The 19,385-nt window shown below is 44.4% G+C and overlaps 2 protein-coding genes across 2 annotated transcripts in view; one reads left to right on the top strand and one right to left on the bottom strand.

The window, feature by feature from the left end:
• Positions 1 to 19,385, bottom strand: part of Pcnx4 (pecanex 4) — a 64,520-nt gene that overhangs the window by 10,197 nt on the left and 34,938 nt on the right. The window lies entirely within an intron of this gene.
• Positions 559 to 19,271, top strand: LOC142834595 (dehydrogenase/reductase SDR family member 7-like). The gene is made up of 7 exons (XM_075947269.1): positions 559 to 695; positions 6,769 to 6,921; positions 9,906 to 10,012; positions 10,677 to 10,916; positions 15,215 to 15,337; positions 15,951 to 16,166; positions 18,296 to 19,271. Exons 1-7 carry the CDS (start codon positions 572 to 574, stop codon positions 18,335 to 18,337), a joined length of 1,005 nt encoding a protein of 334 aa, XP_075803384.1. The 5' UTR covers positions 559 to 571; the 3' UTR covers positions 18,338 to 19,271.

The raw sequence follows: 19,385 nt of genomic DNA on the forward strand, positions 1-19,385 counted from the left end.
CCCAATCAAGCCAAATCAAAACAAGCCAAATTAAGAAATATCCAGGTTTAATGGGAGATCTGGTGGCCCCGAGGGGGAGACCGGGAAGCCGCAGAAACGTGATCCCCGGGAGGAAGAAAGGGGGACCACGTGTTCCTCTTTTGGGGGATCACTTAAGTACCCTGGGGAGGGGTCCTGACCCCACTCCCAGGGAGGGGTCAGGACCTGGCCTGCTGGGATTTGAAGTCCAGACCAGGCCTGGTGGCTGAGATAGATACCCGCGACCAGGGCCTAGGCTCCCAACCTAACACTTAGTCATTTCCTTTTTTTTTTTTTTTTTTTTTTTTTTTTTTGTTCTTGTTGCAACATTTCTTTTGAAGTCTAATCAGTGTCTGTGCTTGTTTGGAGCCAGCATCCCCCATTCCTAGATCCATAGGTGGTAACTGCAGTCTAGGACCTAGCCAGTAGTGTGCACCTGACACGCCAGGGACACTCACCCCTCCCACTTGCCTGCCGAGCTCTCTGGGCGGAGCTAGAGCCCAGGACCTTAGACTCTGCTGTCCTCAGGGCTAACTGCCTTCCACTCGCTGCGATGACCGGGGAGCTCTGGCTGTGGGCGATGTGCGCCCTCCTGCTAGCCTTGTGGCTGCTGAACTTCTTGCGCACCGATTCTGACCTGACGCTGCTGTGGGCTGAGTGGCTGGGTCGTCGTCCAGGTGAGGCCCTTCAGCGATCTTCAGCTTCAAAGTGGGAGACTTCTGCTGAGTCCGCCTCCTCCTGGGCCACCTCTGGTGGTTGAAGCCCCAGTGTTGCCAGCCTGGGCTTTGCCCAGGTCAGGGTGAGGGAGGCAGAGATTGAGCAAAGGGAACAATTTGGCATTCTTATGACCCGTTCTGACCTAAAGATGGAAAGTTTTCGCCTTCCAGGCTGGGAAAGCTCGCTAGAGGTTGCCAAACTGCTCCCTAGAGAGAACATCCTTAAGACTTTGCCTAACTGGAATCCCAGCTATCCAAAGCAGTATCAGACACTTTGAGGAGCACTGAACACTGCCCTGCTAAGTTGCCGCCTTGGACAAAGACTCAGTGCCTCTTCATTTCAAAAGTGTTTATCCTAGGCTTCTCATTCTGCAAAGTTTTGAAGTGGTATCTTAGCCCATTCTTTTGCTATTCATGAGTCTGGAAGCTCAACATAAAGGACCCAGGTGGGTTTTTTGTTTTCTTTGAAGTAACATGATTTTTTTGCACACTAGTGGGGATTCCGTCTGTCACCTTTTGGTCCGTGTCTTGCTTCCTATTCGATGGGACTATCCCTGCGAGTTAAACACCTATATCGGGTGACTAAACACGTGCTATGTGCTCTGTAGGCAGTGCGCTCAACGTTCCATAACCCCTGAACTCCTTTCGGTTCAGCACAACTCTAGAAGCAAGTGTGGCTGGCGATGCTTTGCAAACAGAGGAATGACATTCCAGGGAATGAAATGGTATGCTTCCAGGCAGACTTCGGAGTCTAATAATCCAGTAGAATTTTCACAACAGAACCCAAAATGTGTTGTGACATTGTTTTGGAAGTGATGGCTCAGAAGACAATGTTTTCTATGGGTGAAAATTGGCTGGGGGTTCTGGCAGTGGGGCATAAGAGGTCTATAATATATTCTTATCTTCCTTCTTCTCTGCAAAACTCACCCCTACAGGCCAAATTCTTACTACTCAATGTTTTTTTTTTCATTTCCTCTTCTCTTCTCTTCTCTTCTCTTCTCTTCTCTTCTCTTCTCTTCTCTTCTCTTCTCTTCCCTTCCCTTCCCTTCCCTTCCCTTCCCTTCCCTTCCCTTCCCTTCCCTTCCCTTCCCTTCCTTTCCCCCCTCCCCTCTCTCTCCTGGCATAATTTGTGCAGACTTAGCAGCCAGTGCACAGAAAAGCCTAGGAGAGCAGATGGCTGGGCTTGGTGGACTTTCTCTTTCAACTGAAAATACCTGACATCACTTTCTCATTTGATAATAGAACCTTCTCTTGATTAATTCTTTGAATAATAATTTCGACTGCCAAAGACTCATAGGTGTTTCATGTTGGTGGTTTTTGTGTAACCTTGGACTTGGAGAATGAAACAAAATCAATATTTTTATTATGCAATTCTGCAAAGGTCATCCAACTAAAAATGAAATCCAAAAGAAAAATTGTTGATTAACAGTTACAAGATCAGTAAAAATGAATTCATTTTATTAGATATAGCGGCACAAGTCATTTTGAAAAAAGCCAAACAATGTTAATAGCTTTTAAGATTTAACTCAATCTTGAAAGTTCGTTATTCGTAAAACTTTATTGACAAAAGAGTAAGTTTCATCAAACTATATATATGAGAGCATGCTTCTATGTACAGGATATAGGCGACTATATCATGTATTTGTGGAATTAAAATTTCATAGGGGGCAGCTTTAGGGGGAAAATGTCTTAAGAAACTCAGGGTGGGATGAAGGTTGAGGAAAACAACAGGAGGAACACAAAAGCAGACACAGACTCCGAAAGCAGCATAGCCTGGAATATGGGCATGCTTTGTGGAGATGTTAAAAGGAAAAACAAAACTTCCTTTCTGTTGTCTCCTTAAAAATGAATAAAGGCAAACCCACAAAATTCTAGGATAAACAATGAAAAGTCCAACACTCCCACCCTTGACCCTAGGCTCTCAGTGTGCCCTCTCTAGTGACAGCCTTCATTTCTGCCTCTCTGAAGCCTTCTGGGAAGAGTTTCTGCATCCCCAAGTGTAGTAATAAGGGCGGCGGGGCTGCATCCCCAGCACCCCGGTCACCTGCTAGCTTATGCCCGAAATAACAACATACAAACTGTATTCATTTAATCACTGCTTGGCCCATTTCTATCTAGCCTCTTCTAGGCTAATTCTCACATATTAATTTAGTCCATTTCTAATCATCTGTGTAGCGCCCCTAGGTGTGCTTACCGGGAAGATTCTAGCCTATGTCCATCCTGGGTCGGAGCTTCATGGCTTGCGTCTGCCTGGGAGCTGGGAGCATGGCGTCTCTCTGAGGCATCTGCTCCCGAGAGGAGAGCTGTGGAGTCTGAGCTCACTTCCTCTTCCTCCCAGCGTTCTGTTCTGTTTTCTCCACCCACCTATGTTCTAACCAATAAATGGGCCAAGGCAGTTCCTTTATTAGCCAATGACCTTCCTCCATCATTTCCCCTTTTTCTGTTTAAACAAAAAAAAAAGAGGAAGGCTTAAACTTTAACATAGCAAAATTACATATAACAAAACAGTTATCAAGTAAAAATTACAATAATCTTTATCATAACTAAGGAAAACTATAACTATAACTAACTATTCTTAACTCCATCAAAGACTCCAGAAAGATACAATATTACCTAAGCAAACAAAAAGTAAGCAACTTTTAAAACTCTAGAAATGACAGAGACATCTCACTGCCTGGACAGTCACCCAAAGTTCCTCTGTACCATTGGGGCATCCATCTTCGGCCTACAGGCCCATAGTTTCCAGCAGACATTTCCACAAAGCAGGAAATTTCAAAGGCAGTCACTATCTGCTTGTCCTGAAGAATGTCTTGCAGACTCTTTCATGAATCAGGAACCCCAAAAGATCATCTCACCTTTAGGCAAGTTCAGTAGTCCTCTCTCTGTGGGTTCTCTGTGTCCAGTTTATGCAATAGTCCAGGCAAGAGCAGTTTTTTGCCCAAATGGCTATCAAACTCCATAAGGATCCTCTTCGATGCCCATCTTCCTCTTGAAGTAGATTGGTGCTGCCAGGAGCAGAGTGTCTCATTGTCATGAAAAGTCCTAAGTTATTAAAACATTTAAAATGCCATATTCTATAATCTTTGAAAAATATGAAGAATGCCTATCTAAAATATATCTATGCACATCTAGAAAATATTAACTAACATGACTACAAACTTGACTATTATGATTATCTATTAACAATCTATATTTCTAATTATACATTACATTTTTAAATGAACTACACAATCATAGTATCTTAGTCAATAGCAGAAATATGCATATACATATAACAAAATTGACCTTAACTCTCTATCAATAAAGCAAAATCTATACTAATACAAATTATTCATATCTCTATCACCCAAGCCTGAATCTCACACGGTGAGATTCCCCTTGCCTTGTTCTAGTGTTGACTGATTTGTTGTCCAGCTGTTGTGCAGTCTGCCTCAGCTGCTGTGAGGGCCTGAGTGAGGAGGATCTGCCACACAAAGAAGACAGTTTCTGTTCAGGTCCTCCTCAGCCTTGTTCTTAGATTCTTTTTGTCTTTTCTTCTTGACAGTCCCTGAGTCTTATGGAGAAGTTTGTTTGTTTGTTTGTTTTGTTTTTCTTTTCTAAGCCAGGTTATCAGCTTAACCTCAGACTTGATATGCATCTGAGGAGGACAATCTTTGAGTTTCTGGTCCTCCTGCCTTCACCTGGAGTGCCGGGATGGTAGGTGTGTGCCACCGCAGCCAGCTTATCAAGTGTTGGGCTTGGCATCAGGGCTGAGGACAGTGCTCAACAAAATTCTACTGGCTGAGCTGTAGCTCGTGCCCTCACCACACTGACATTTTTAAAGACAAGAACTTCACACCACCATGTATGGTTTGATGCTGCATTGCAGGTAGAGAGAGAGAGGGGGGCCCGCCAAGATGCTAAACCTTCATTTTCCAAAGGAGTGGAGGGGCACAACCTTCTTAGAAAAGACTAACACCCACCTACTTCACTCTAGTTGTTTTTTTCAAATATGTATAAGGTTAACTAACGCTGGGAAAGGCTTCAACATCAAATTCACCTTGCTCTTGCTGCCCATGAGAACAGAAAACCCACACAAACTTAAGGCAAGCCATAATCAAAAGGGAGAACTCCAGGTCTACCTGGCATGTCTCAGTACCAAGGTCAGTGAAGCTTCATGCTCCCGTATAGCACCCAGTGCAGAGTCTCCAAAGAAACAATTCTTCATGGTCTAAATGGTCTCAAAACAATTTCTTGGCCTCTATTGACTAACCCAGACATAGCAAAGGCTTTGCTGAAACATTTCTCTCAAAGCCAGACACAAAGGCTTTACTCCACATTTCACTTAGAGCTGGAAACAAAGGCTTTTCTTTTTTTAAAAAAATTTTTTATTAAAAAAAAATTCTGCCTCCTCCCAGCCTCCCATTTCCCTCCCCCTCCTCCCTCCCCTCTCCCTCTTCCCCCACTCCTCTCCACCTCCCTCTCCGGTCCAAAGAGCAGTCAGGGTTCCCTGACCTGTGGAAAGTCCAAGGTCCTCCCCCCTCCACCCAGGTCTAGTAAGGTGAACATCCAAACTGGCTAGGCTCCCACAAAGCCAGAACATGGCAGGGAAGCACATATCTTAGTTAAGGGAGCCACCTTAGGGTTGGCAAGAGACTTGAACCTAGAGTGGCTCCCAGGTGCCCAGGGCGATGTCCCCAGTTAGTTCCTTGGGCAGCTGAGGATAGGGAACCTGAAATGACCCTATCCTATAGCAATACGGATGAATATCTTGCATATCACCATAGAACCTTCATCTGGCGATGGATGGAGATAGAGACAGAGACCCACACTGGAGCACCGGACTGAGCTCCCAAGGTCCCAATGAAGAGCAGAAGGAGGGAGAACATGAGCAAAGAAGTCAGGACCACGAGGGGTGCACCCACCCACTGAGACAATGGGGCTGATCTATTGGGAGGTCACCAAGGCCAGCTGGACTGTGACTGAAAAAGCATGGGATAAAACCGGACTCTCTGAACATGGCGGACAATGAGGGCTGATGAGAAGCCAAGGACAATGGCACAGGGTTTTGATCCCACAAAGGCTTTTCTTACACATCATGGCAACTCTGGGCTAAGTTTCAGAAGGACGCTGATGATCATCTTCCCCAGTACCAACTCCTGCCTTCTGTGTGGCCACTGTATTATTTGAGCAGTCTTTATAGGGACGGAGAGGATTGGGGACCACAGTTCACATTTCTATTCTATACAATGCTTCTTGTACTACATTCTTCTAAGATGACAGCACCTACATTAGGGGGAGCGTGTTTATAATATGATATTACCTGAAAGACATTAGATATGAGTAACAAAATAAGAAAATTCTACGTTAAAGTGTAGGACGCTCATAGCATACCATTGACCAGAATGTGGAAAATCCAGAACCTTACCAACAAATCCACCACAAAAAAAAAATTAGACTCATAGAACTATAGAACTGAAAATTGGATGGAACCCAGTCATTTAATCTGAATCTCCCCTTTAAAGGATAAGACAATCGAGTCCAGGCAATTGGTTTCTACTTCGCAACTTTAATTTTCTTTATCAAATACACAGATAAGTAGATAAACAGAGTTTTAGTCAAATGAAACCATCGGAGTCAGAATAAAGTCTGGAAAATTTACCAAGAATTTTGACATATACAAATATTGGATGGGTAGAAAACAAACTTGCCCTTTTTAAGAAATTGTAGGAGATTTGACATTTAAGTTAGGCATAATAAGTTGTCTTGTTTAATGACATGGTTTAAAGTTTATTTACTCTTTTTTGCTTGTTTTTGTTTTTTGAGGTGGGTTTCATCCACACATAGCCCTGGCTATTCTGAAACTTATGTAGACCCAGCTGGCCTCAAACTCACAGAGCCCCAGTTGCTTCTGCCTCCCGAGTGCCGAGGTTAAAGGTGTGCACCAGCCCGCCCGGCTAGTTTATTTGATCTTCATTTATATTTTGCTTCTCTTTGATATATGAATATCACTATCCCACACATATTCCTGACAATGCTCCTCCTTCCTCCGCAGAACAGGAGCTGACTGGCAAGGTGGTGTGGGTGACGGGAGCATCCAGTGGCATTGGTGAGGAGCTGGCTCTCCAGTTATCTAAACTCGGGGGGTCATTGGTGCTGTCAGCCCGCAGGGCGCAGGAGCTGGAGCGGGTGAAGAGAAGGTGCCTGGGTGAGTCAATTCCCCACAGCAGCCGTGCATCCTAGAAGTGAGGGGAGGTGGGACTGTCCTGTGCAGCTCGCGCTGACTCCTGGGCTTCCTTGGCACTGCTCCGCCTTCTCTTCTGTTACCTCTTAAGCAGTTGTGCTTGCTAGGAGTTTCCTTCTTTTTGGCTACCGTTCTACTCTCAGTTTGGCACAGATTTCCGCCTTAGGTAGGATGGCCAGTTCTCCCAATGCCTGTTCAGGATCAAATGACTTAGAACTTGCTTGAGGGGAAAAACAGGTTGTCTCTCTTATCCATAACGCGGAGAGTCAGTCTCTCTCTCTCTCTCTCTCTCTCTCTCTCTCTCTCTCTCTCTCTCTCTCTCTCTCCCTCTCCCTCTCCCTCTCCCTCTCCCTCTCCCTCTCCCTCTCCCTCTCTCTCCCTCTCTCATTGAATAATTTTCTTTCTCTCTCTTTCCTTTTTCTTTTTTGAGACAGGATTTCTCTATGTAACAGTCCTGGCTATCCTGGAACTTGCTTTGTAGACCAGGCTGGCATTGAATTCACTGAGATCCGCCTGTCTCTGCCTTGCAAGTGCTGGGACTAAAGGTGTGCGCTGCCATTGCCTGGCCAAATAGATTTTTATATCATTAATTTTTTTTTATTTCAGACCTTTCCCCTCCCCCACAAATTCTTATTTTTGATCTCTTGATCATGTTTTGGATGTTGTGTGTTTTTAAATTGATGTTTGAATGTGGTACTGTCCCCACCTTTGCTTTTATTCTTCACTTTTTCTTTCTTCCACTCGACCTAGTCTATTGAGAATTCATTCTGCAATGTGCTTTTTCTTGGCTTAACAGACATTCATTTTTGACATTTATCTCGGTTTTTTGTCAGCATCTCAGTTTCCTTGCTGAGGTTCTTACCCTTGCTGCTGTCTTTTGCTTCTCTGTTGCTGACTTTATATATGATAGTATTATTTAAAAAGGTTTATAAATGGCAGAATTAGGTAAATGTAAGAAGAAGAATCCAAAGAAAATATAATGCTTACTTTTACAAAAATGAAATATTGAAGTTGGAGAGATAGCTCAGCAGTTAAGAACACTGGCTACTCTTCCAGAGCACCCAGGTTCAATTCCCAGCAATCACATGGCAGCCCACAGTTGTTTGTAATCCACCTTAAAGTGGATTTGACACCCTCATAGAAACATAAATGCAGACAAAACACCAATGCACATAAAATAAAAATAAATAAAAAAGATAGATACTCTGTTCTTCCACAATAAAAGAACAAAGAAAATATTGAAAGTACTAAATGTATAGTGATTTAAAAAAAAAAGAAAAAGAAAAGAAGCAAACACATAAGGGTAAAAAAGATGATGTGGTGGTTTGAAAGAAAATGACTCCTAAAGAAAGTGGCACTATTAGGAGGTGTGGTTTTGTTGGAAAAAGTGTATTACTGTGGAAGTGGGCTTTGAGGTCTCCTATGCTCAAGTCATGCCTGTAGAAAGAACAGTGAGCTGCGTTCCAGCTGCCCAGCTCACGGCCACCTGGCTAGCTTTACCCCAAATAATTACACAGAAACTGTATTCTTTTAAACACTGCCTGGCCCATTAGCTCTAGCCTCTTACTGGCTAACTCTCACATCTTGATTAACCCATTTCTATTAATGTGTGTAGCACCACGAGGTGGTGGCTTACCGGGAAAGATTCAGCATGTTGGACCTGGCGGCTGGTTCCATGGCATCTGACCCAGAGAGGAGAGGCATGGCGATTGCCTCACTTCCCTCTTCCTCCCAGCATTCTGTTCTGTCTACTTCACCCACCTAAGGGCTGGCCTATCAAATGGCCAAGGCAATTTCTTTATTAACCAATGAAATCAACACAAAACAGAAGACCCTCCCACATCACATGCCCAGGGAGACAGACCACTTCCCATTGCCTATGCAAGATGTAGAACTGTCAGCTACCCCTCAAGCACGTCTGCCTCATTCTGCTGTGTTTCTCCATCACAGTAATGGACTGAACATCTGAACTTCAATCCTCCCAGTTAAATGTCTTCCTTTATAAAAGTTGCCTTGGTCATGGTGCCTCTTCACAGCAATAGAAACCCCAGCTAAGACAGATGGGGTATGGGGTATCTCTTTCCCTGGGCCTCTAGAGTTCACTCTGCTAGATGCAGGGAAGGGACGGAATCCTAAAGATGGAATCTCTCATCTTTCCTATCAAGTAGGCCGGTGCTGACCACAGGTCATGTGGCAGATGTCTAACAGAACTTCGTTCCATGTGGACGCTTCTCTCTTCATACCAGGGACATATCTGTGAGCAGGCAGCTGGTCCCATGCTCCACAGTCTGTTCTCCTTGGAGTGGCTTCGTATACAGGATGTGACTCCTGCCTTGGGTGGTGCTTGGCGGGGATGGACCAGAACACTGAGTGGCATCTGTCCAGAAAGTCTAGCCTCCATGCTTCTTTGATCACTTCCTTAAAGGCTTGGGAGGCAGCTCTGTGGTAGACCACCCGCATAGCATGAGGGAAGCCCTAGGTTCAGTCTTTAATTCTGCTAAATGGCCACATCCACTTCTCAGTTTACATGTGATTAGGCAGAGGGGCTCTGAACGTTTACCAGATCTGAATGTAACTCACTGGCATTGGAACTGTGTGAAAGAGCAACTAAGCGTCGGGGTGGGGTGGGAATTTAGCACTGTGGTAAAGTGGCTCCTGCCTGGTATGAAGTTCTGGGTTCAGCTGCCAGACCAAAGAAAACAGAAGAATAGCAACGGCACTTGGTGAGCATATTTCAAAAACAAACATACTCTATACTTCTAAATATGCTTCAGTGTTTTTCTGTTGTTTTGTTTTGTTTTTGCTGTAGGATACCCTTTATTTTGACAGAGTTCTCTTACAAGTTCATTCTTTTTGGGAGGTTCAGGGATAGACCTGGAGAGCAGGAAAGAACTTAAATGAATCGTAGCACAGCTTTCTCACCAAAGTGTTGATGTGTTTTAATCTAGAGAATGGCAACGTAAAAGAAAAAGATATACTGGTTTTGCCCCTTGACCTGGCTGACAGAAGTTCCCATGACATGGCTACGAGAACAGTTCTCCAGGAGTTTGGTAGAGTAAGTAGCAGCAGGTTTTGTTGATAGAGTATACATTATACAGCTTTCCCCAGCTTGGTTAAAACTGCCGAAGAGATTCTTGTCTGTGGTGTCATTCACAGAGATCCAGGCCCATGGGATGCATTAGCGGGGCAGATCTGTTACTTGAACCTCTTGACCGCTGGGTCTTGGATTTTGGTCATTAGTATTTTGCTTACGTTTTAAATTTTCAGTTCCTACTGTAGGCAAAGGGGCTAAGCATTCACCACAACTTTGATATTTATGAATCTTGCTCTCTCTTGTGAAATATTATTACTTAAACTGAATAGGTGAATTGTGTTGATTTTTTTTTCTTCTTGTTTTGTTTGCTTGTCTTTTGTTTTGTTTGCTTGTCTTTTGTTTTGTTTCAAGACAGGATCTCAGTATACAGCTCACCAAGAACACACCGTGTAAACCAGGCTGGCCTTGAACTCACAGAGCTCTGCCTGCCTCTGCCTCCCAAGTGCTGGGATTTAAGGCTTGAGTCACTACCCCTGGCTTGATTTTTATCCTTCTGTTGTTGGTTTTAGAAAGGTAAGGTAACGTGGCTGTACTGATTCACCAGAATAACAGCACTCCTCGCTAGGAGTTCCGTCGGTCCATTCCAAGACCATCTCTAAAAAAGCCCTCTTTCTGATTTAACTAGATCGATATTCTGATCAACAATGGTGGAAAAGCACAGTGTTCCTTTGTGGTCGATACCAACATGGATGTCTTCAAAGAGATACTAGAGGTGAACTACATGGGGACAGTGTCCTTGACCAAGTGTGTTCTACCTCACTTGATGAAGAGAAAGCAAGGAAAGATCGTGGTTATGAATAGCATTACGGGAATTTTACCCATACCCCTTTGCAGTGCGTACGTGGCCAGCAAGCACGCGCTTCGGGTAAGGCTCCTGAACCCAACTCCTTTAGCATTGCCCACGAGGTGCACGGGGAACTGTCTGTCAGTGGATGAGGTCAGCCAGTGAGGTGTGGCACTAAGGGGCCACATAAAGAGAAGAACTTTGAGAGGGATGCACCAGTAAATGACCAAAAATATTTGAGCGGCACGTGCTTATTGCTTATTTAGCAGATTTCCAACGTGTGCTCACATGATGCTGCACTCCGAGGATAGATTATTTCTGCTCTAGCAGGCATATACGGCCTATTGCCTGAGCTCTTTCTCTGCCATATTTTCAACTGCGAGGCAACTCTCTCTTTGTTGGTCTCATTCTGGATGCATGACTACTAAATGATTGGTTCTGGACTCCATATTCCTCCTAGGGAAATGTGGACTCCATTCATTCTGGTTTCATGGAAAGAAGGAAAATTTGATCAAGGCAAAGACTAGGAGAAAAACCTGACCTGTTTTACCTTAGCAGTAATAAATATTAAAACAGAATGATTCTTACGTTGGTTTAAGAGTAAAACTAAAGACACAATAAGGTCAGCGATTGAGGAAACATTAAAATTTAATTCATCCTATTGAAAGTGAATCCCTCCCCCTCCTTTTTGTTATTGAGTCAGGATCTCGTTTAGCACACATTAGCCTTAAACTCTCTGTATCCGAGGCTGGCCTTAACCTACTGGTCCTTCTGCCTTCAGCTCCCAAGTGCTGGGATTACAGGCATAGGTCAGCGCACATGGCTGGAAAGTAAGTTTTGATGGAATATATTATTATTGGAATTGTATGATGCAGTGGTTCAGATCACCGTCGTCCCATAGAAATTGGAGCTGTGGTCCAATAGGACCTTTCTCTGCCTGTTGGGTGTGGACAGGTGCATACTGATGAAGGGTTGCAGTTCAGATGCTCTCCTCAGATCTAGTAAAGGACTGCCAATCAACCTCCCACAGAGAGAGGCACACTTGAGGCAGACAGATGTGAGATAGTGTACCTCCCATCTGTCGGGACCCAGGCTTAGAAGACATGTAGAATACCCTTTGTAAAACAAAAAACAAAACAACAGAGAGAGAGAGAGAGAGAGAGAGAGAGAGAGAGAGAGAGAGAGAGAGAGAGAGAAAGAGAGAGAGAGAGAGAGGGGAGTTGCCTCACCTGTTCCCAAGGCTCCGTTTTAATTGGACTTAATAAGCTGGCAAAATGTGCCTGGTTGATGGGTCTGTGAGATGGCGTAGAAGAGAAAAGCACTTGCCCTGCAGGCTTGGGTCATCAGAGTTTGGAGTTTAGACCCTCAGTGTCCAAGGTGGAAGGAAAGAACCAGTGACTCGGAGCTGCTCTCTGATCTCCGGATGCACGTGGAAGCACAGACGCACGTGAATGCATGTGCGAGCACATGCACGTGCGCGCGTGCACACTCACACAAATAATCATATGTCCAATGTTTTGAAAATGTGGCTGATTTACGATTTTGTTACTTATAGCAGCAATTTAGTTGAACATTGAGGTCAGTAGGCGTGTGAAAAGCAGGTTTCCTTCTCAGTTCCCAGTAAGTTTTAGAGTGACTTTAATCACTGGAATTTATACGCTATCCCTGGTGTGGTTAATACAAAGAGAGGGCTCAGTGCTCCAGGCTTGGCAGATTGGTGTCCCTTTCTTTTGCTACAGACCAGCAGAGGCTAAAGGGAGGGGAGTTTTCTCTACTCTCACAGGTATTTTGGTTAGGTCCACCCTCGGGTCATCAGTCTCTGACTGCAGGACCCTTCACCATCCCTGAGCTGTGTGGTGTAGGGAGCTCAGAGCTTTTAATATTGCTGAATCAGATATGGATGCACTTTTGGCTAAGAGACATAGAGTGGACTAGGAGTTCGTGTTCAGTATAGTTAAGAATGACATATGTCATCCTCATTGGGACTTTGGGAGCTCAGTCCAGTACTCCAGGACCACGAGGGGTGCACCCACCCACGGAGACAGTGGGGCTGATCTATTGGAGCTCACCAGGGCCAGCTGGACTGAGACTGAAAAAGCAGGGGTTAAAACCGGACTCTCTGAACATGGCGGACAATGAGGGCTGCTGAGAAGCCAAGGACAATGGCACTGGGTTTTGATCCTACTTCATGTTCTGGCTGTGTGGGAGCCTAGCCAGTTTGGATGTTCACCTTCCTAGACCAGGATGGAGGGGGGAGGACTTTGGACTTTCCACAGGGCAGGGAACCCTGTCTGCTCTTCAGACTTGAGAGGGAGGGGGAGAGGAGTGGGGATAGAGGGAGAGGAGTGGGGGGAGAGGGAGAGGAGTGGGGGGACGGGGAGAGGAGTGGGGGGGGAGGAGTGGGAGGCTGGGAGGAGGCGGAAATTGTTTTTTTCTCAATAAAACAAAAAGAAAGTTAAAAAAAAAAAAGAAAAAAAGAATGACATATGCCTTTGTGCTTCTGCTTGCTTCAGCTAAAAGCGCCTTTCCTTTAACCTTGTAAAGCAGACACTTGGAAACATCAGAACCCCTTGAAACCTTTTCCGGCGTCACTTCACATACCAAACCACAAGGAAGCTGGCCTGAACTGCCAAGGCCACCCACAGAAGGTCGCATAGCCCACACTTGGAATCCAACAACATGGCAACCGTTAAAGTAACCAGTGCTGAGAAACCTATCAGTTTGGGTGGGAATCTATAAGCCAGGGCCCAGTCTCTCTGAAGATCAAGCTGAGTTCTCCAGCTCCCATCCCCCCCCTGCCCCGTCCCCGCCTGCACCCCGCCCCCACCTGCAACCCCCCCCAACGCTGTCCAGCCCCCCCACTTGCGCCCGCAGCCCCAACTGCTGCGTGTGTTCTCCAGAACCTGCTTTCCCAAACATCTTGAGTAAAGAACTTAGGCATTTCACTAGCTAGCCTGGTGTTAAAACTGCCGTCTGGGAATATTTCCTACCTTAGAACTGTGAGGAAAAACAGATTGCTGGTTATTCATAGTTGGTTTACAGTCTCCAGTATCATTAAGTCTGGAAGGTCTAGCTAGCTATTCTTTTTTAGAGTATAATATATATGTAGTCCCCATTTCTCCCAGTGACTTCTCCAAGATCATTTCCACCCTCCCCAATTTTCTGTATTTCCTTTCTCTTTTTCTTTCTTTCTTTCTTTCTTTCTTTCTTTCTTTCTTTCTTTCTTTCTTTCTTTCTTTCTTTCTTCTTTTTCTTTCTCTCCCTCTTTCTCTCCCTCCCTCCTTCCCTCCCTCCTTCCTTCCCTTTCTTTCCTTCTTTCTTTCTCGCTAACTCCAATTACGTCTTTAATCCCAACACTTGGGAGGCAGAAGTAGGTGGATCTCTGTGAGTCTGAGGCCAGCTTGGTCTACAGAGCTAGTTCCAGGACAGCCAAGGCTACACAATGAAACCCTGTCTTGGAAAACCCAAAGCAAATAAACAAAACTAAAACAAAACCAAAACACCCCAAAATATGTATTGGTGTGTTTTGCCTGAATGTGTGTCTATGGACCAGATGTGTGTCTGGTGCTTGCAGAGGCCAAAAGAGGGTGCCAGAGTCTTTGGACTGGAGTTATATAAATGGTTGTGAGGTACCATGTGGATGCTGGGAATCCAACCAGGATCCTCTGGAAGAGTAGCTAGTACTCTTAACCACTGAACCGTCTGCCCAGCCCCTAAAGATATAAATTTAGAGGGCGATTTGATATTATGTTCATATAGCAAAATACTAAGAGTGGGTTAGTTCCTGGTCTAGCTTCTTTTAAAGGTCAGTCCAAAGACAATCACATTGTAATCGTGACTAGCTGTGCACTATCCATCAGGCAAAATTTACTTCATGGAAATTAATTAATCAGTTAAAATGGTAATATAAAATTTAAAAAATGGATTGGATTTATCTATGGTAGTTATTGTAAAGTTCCACTCCTTTTTTTTTAAAGCCACATTAAAAAAAAATCCATCCAGGAAATGAAGAGATGCCCCTCTACTCCTACCAGAGATCCTCTGTAAAACATAAACATTTTTGGAGTGGGAAAATGAAGATTGTTATGAGGAGGTAGAAACAGGGGTCTCTAGAGCAAAGTCTGGTGTCTGCTCCGAGCTTGTCTGCCGTAGAAGCAGTGATGTCAAAGGCCACTGCTAGCATCCACTGAACCCCTGGGGTCTGGCGAGATCTGAGAGTACCGCTTTTGCTGTTACAGCCCGTGGCTTGTGTGTGTGCTATCTGTCCTTCATTCAGGCATTTTAGAACACAGTTCCTCGAGTCACGAGACAATGAAATGAGACCTATATCTGTGTCTAATTTCCTTTTTCTTTTCCTTTTTCTTTTTATTGCCTATTAGGGGTTTTTAAATACCCTCCAAAGTGAACTTTATAATTACCCGGATATAAAGGTGTCTACCATTTGCCCAGGACCTGTGCATTCGAATATTTTCAAGCATTCTCCTACTTCAGTAGTCACTAAGGTAAATGTTTTCGGTTGAAAAATAGAATGTTTTACTTCTTATTCCACAGAGTTGAATCATACAGATTATGGTTTCTGTCAGAAGGAATTACTAATTAGCCGCATAGCTTAACCCCAATTGTTGAGACGTTCTGAATTTAGCTGCCAATGTTTGGCAATCAATTTTTCTAGTACTAATAAAACTGCACGGTATCAGTTCTAAAGCTGTCCACCCTGTCCACCCACTGTTGTGCAATAATTCCATAGTTGGGAACAAAATCCCTTTTATCATCTTCTGTCTCACCACAGGTGGGTGAGACTTCATTTTTGTGGGATTTTCATGTGCCTTTTGAGGTAATAACAACCATTAGGCCCCATAGTAAAGAAAATGGAAGGCTTTGACCTTTTGATTAGCCAGCACAATCTCAACCAGCCTGGCTGTGATTCCTCTGAGGGATGGTGGGATGTCATGGAAACCCATGACTCCTGCTAACCCCGGAAGAGACTTGTACCAGGGGCAAGGCTCCAGACTGCATGGACCCCACTGGCACCCGCCCTTGGCTCCTTCTTAACACAACATTTCTGTAAAAATAGATTGATAAATCTCCAGCATTCACTTTATTTTGACCTTTTAGACCACAGAGGATAATGTCGTGCGTATTTCCAAGATGGAAACGAGCCGCTGTGTCCGGCTGGTACTAATCTCCATGGCGAATGATTTGAATGAAGTCTGGATAGCTAAGCAGCCTAGCTTGTTTGGTCTGTATCTGTGGCAGTATATGCCGCTCCGGGACCGGTTATTTTCAAGGATGACGTGGAAGAAAATCGCTAAAGCCTTTGATATTGATATGGTAAGTGACTTCTTTTGTTTCTAAGTGTGTGTGTTCATCTTGCATGGAAACACAAAGTCTTCAAAGGCTTTAGAATAGTTTTTAACTAACTTCCAGACCAGCTCACAATACAAATACCCAAACCACATAAGAGCATTCTATCCCCACACGTGGTTTTCCATCAGTTGCCACTGGTCTAGGCTATAAGGTTTCACATGGCAAGCAAAGTACTTACTACTTGAGAAAGTAAGTCTCAGAAAACATCCCTCTCCACTCCCTCCCATACGCAGTCTCCCCATCTTGGCTCAGTCATCACTTCCTCCAAGGGATACTTTCCCTCCCTGTCTCTTCTCCTGGGAGAGGTGCCTCAGCCCCGAGTTTCCCACTTTCAGAACAGCCCACTACACTAAGACAGTTACACACACACACACACACACACACACACACACACACACACAGACACACACACACACACACACACTCACTCATACTGTGCAGTCCTTGTTTTTCCCGTCTCAGCCCTGAAGCATTCTGCTCATGTCAGACGTGTAGGCAACAGGGCTAATTGCCCCTTCTTTCCACATCATGCCTGCAACACTGAGAGGGAATAGTAACTGTTACTTAAAAGAAAGGAGTTTTATGGATACGCATCACAGTGAATGTAATGAGTTAAGCTTATTGCAGTTATACATAAGAAAGGCTGTCGTGGGTTGATTTCATTATTCCCTCTGTATGCTTTGATACAAGCATTTAAAAACATTTTTAAATTTATATGCTTGTATATTTGTGTGTGGGTATTTGTTACATGTCTGTGAATGCCTGTGAAGTCCAGAAGAGAGTGTCAGAACCCTGGGAATAGTTGTGGGTCTCCCGATTGAGGTGCTAGGATCCAAACACAGGTTCTCTGGAAGAGCAGCAAGTGCTCTTAACTGTCAAGCTAGCTCTCCAGCACTTGTTACAAACCACTAAAAGTCTTAGCTACTACATAGCTGGGTATGGTGTTACATCCCTTTAATTTCAGCACTTGGGATGGATCTCTGTCAATTTGAAGCCAGCCTGATCTATGTAAACTAGTTTGTTCTATATAGTGGGTTGTGAGTTCTGCTATAGCCAGGGTTACTTAATAAATAAACCCATCCAAAACAAACAAAACAAAGCAAACAGAAAAACAGCAGCAGCAGCAACAACAAAAACCAGATACATAGCAGTCTGAAATAAGGCCATAATTTACAGAGTATGTAATCCACCAGAAATTAAGCAGGCTTCTCTATTTTTTAAACAGTTAATTACTTCTACCTTTCTATGTTGTAAAAATGAACCAGGCGAGGGAGAGCCGAGAGAAAACTTTTACAAAGTGCTTAAGGACGCTAATATTATAAAACATTTGCATAGTGTCCTAAAATGTAGAGGTTGAAATGTCATGAGTCATTCTGGGTCTTGGTGACGTGAGCTGGTTCTAAGACAGACTTCATGGAAAGATGCCTGTGTTTTAAATCAGGGTAGCTTAGGGAGCATCTTGGAACTCAGTGACAGAACAGCCCTGGGAGGGAAAGATTCTGTACAAGAGGAAGCTCGGTACTCTGGGTTAGAGCTGGACCTGCTGCTGAAAGATCTGGGTTCAAATACCAGGTCTAAGCTACGTTCCCATGGCTTTAAGCAGGTCGCCCCTCTGACTTAAGTGGCTCATCCACACAATAGGTAGGAGGTGGCAATAGCAAGTCATGGGTTGTTATGGGCATTAGGTAAGAAGAGAAGGGCAGGGCACTTCTTAAGCACAGCCCGGAGTGTCTCAGGGCTACTGTCTCTTTATTCTCCATCCCAAGCTGAGAAGGCAGGTGGTTCGGTTGTTTCTCTGTTGTGACCCTTATGAATGGTGACAAGAAGAGGGGAGTGTCATATTGTTTCATTGTCTTGGTTTCAATTCCTTCCAGCATGTGGCCTGATATGATTTAGGTATGGTTTATCCTCCAAACATTTGTCCCCATGCTGAACCTCCATTAAGAGGCAGAGCCTGACACGAGGCCATGGAGGCATCACTCTTAAAATGGGTTAATGTTTTCCCCCCAGGGCTCTGGTAGTTCTAGGGAGAGTAAGTTCTCATACGGCATAGCTACCTAACATGCCTGGTTTTTTTTTTCATTTCTCTACAGAAAAATTTAAATGCCAGTCATCATATGAGACCAAGCGAATGAGGCTGCCTAATCTTGCACTTTTAGCTATCAAGTTGGTGAGATGAAAAACTGATTTTCCTACAAGCACAGGAATGGACTAATATATAACTGATCATCATGTTACATCATTCCCTCCTGAGTGCTGGGATTAAAGACGTGCGCCATTTCCTGCGTGGTGGTAGTGCATGCACACGCCTTTAATCCCAGCACATGGGAGGCAGAGGCAGGCCCATCTCTGTGAGTTCGAGATTGGCCTGGTCATACAAGAGCTAGTTCCAGGTCAGGCTCCAAAGCTACAGAGAAACCCTGTCTCAAAAACCAAATGAATGATTCCCCCCTCCCTCCCTTCCTCCCTCCCTCCCTCCCTCCCCCCCCCCCTTCCTTCCTTCCTCCTAGCAGAAGTGCCAGTGGAGGCTTGTTTTCCTCTGGGCTGTAGATAGATTGTTAATTATTTTTCCTGAGAGAAAGACAAAAGCAGTAAATCTCCTGAACTAAAATCATCAGTAAACTGAGGTGAAGGTGAATGAGGTGAGGAGTTAGGAATCTTTTAATGCAAGGCTAATTTTGGGTCAGTGCTTTCCTTATCTATAAGTGAGGTAAAACAGAGCATGCCTATTTTTTTCCCATCTGAGCAGCTATAAATCAATAGCTTTGGGCATGTAGTAGTTCTATGTCCTTGGATATCTGGAAGTGTCTTAAATGGAATACTTTTTCCTGGACCCTAAACACTGACCAAATGGCTGACAATTGCAGGAAGGTCAATCTCTATGTTTACATTGAAGAAAAGAACAGCCGGGCGGTGGTGGCGCACGCCTTTAATCCCAGCACTTGGGAGGCAGAGGCAGGTGGATCTCTGTGAGTTCGAGACCAGCCTGGTCTACAAGAGCTAGTTCCAGGACAGGCTCCAAAACCACAGAGAAACCCTGTCTCGAAAAACCAAAAAAAAAAAAAAAAAAAAAAAAGAACAGAGACCTGGTAATGGGAAGCAGGTTTCTTGTCTGTGTGACTGTCTTCACACATAGCTGGGGGATCTAATCAGTAAACCCCAAATGCATAAGGAAAATTGTGC

This window comes from Microtus pennsylvanicus, chromosome 14, assembly GCF_037038515.1.
Source record: "Microtus pennsylvanicus isolate mMicPen1 chromosome 14, mMicPen1.hap1, whole genome shotgun sequence".
Taxonomy (NCBI): Eukaryota; Metazoa; Chordata; class Mammalia; order Rodentia; family Cricetidae; genus Microtus; species Microtus pennsylvanicus.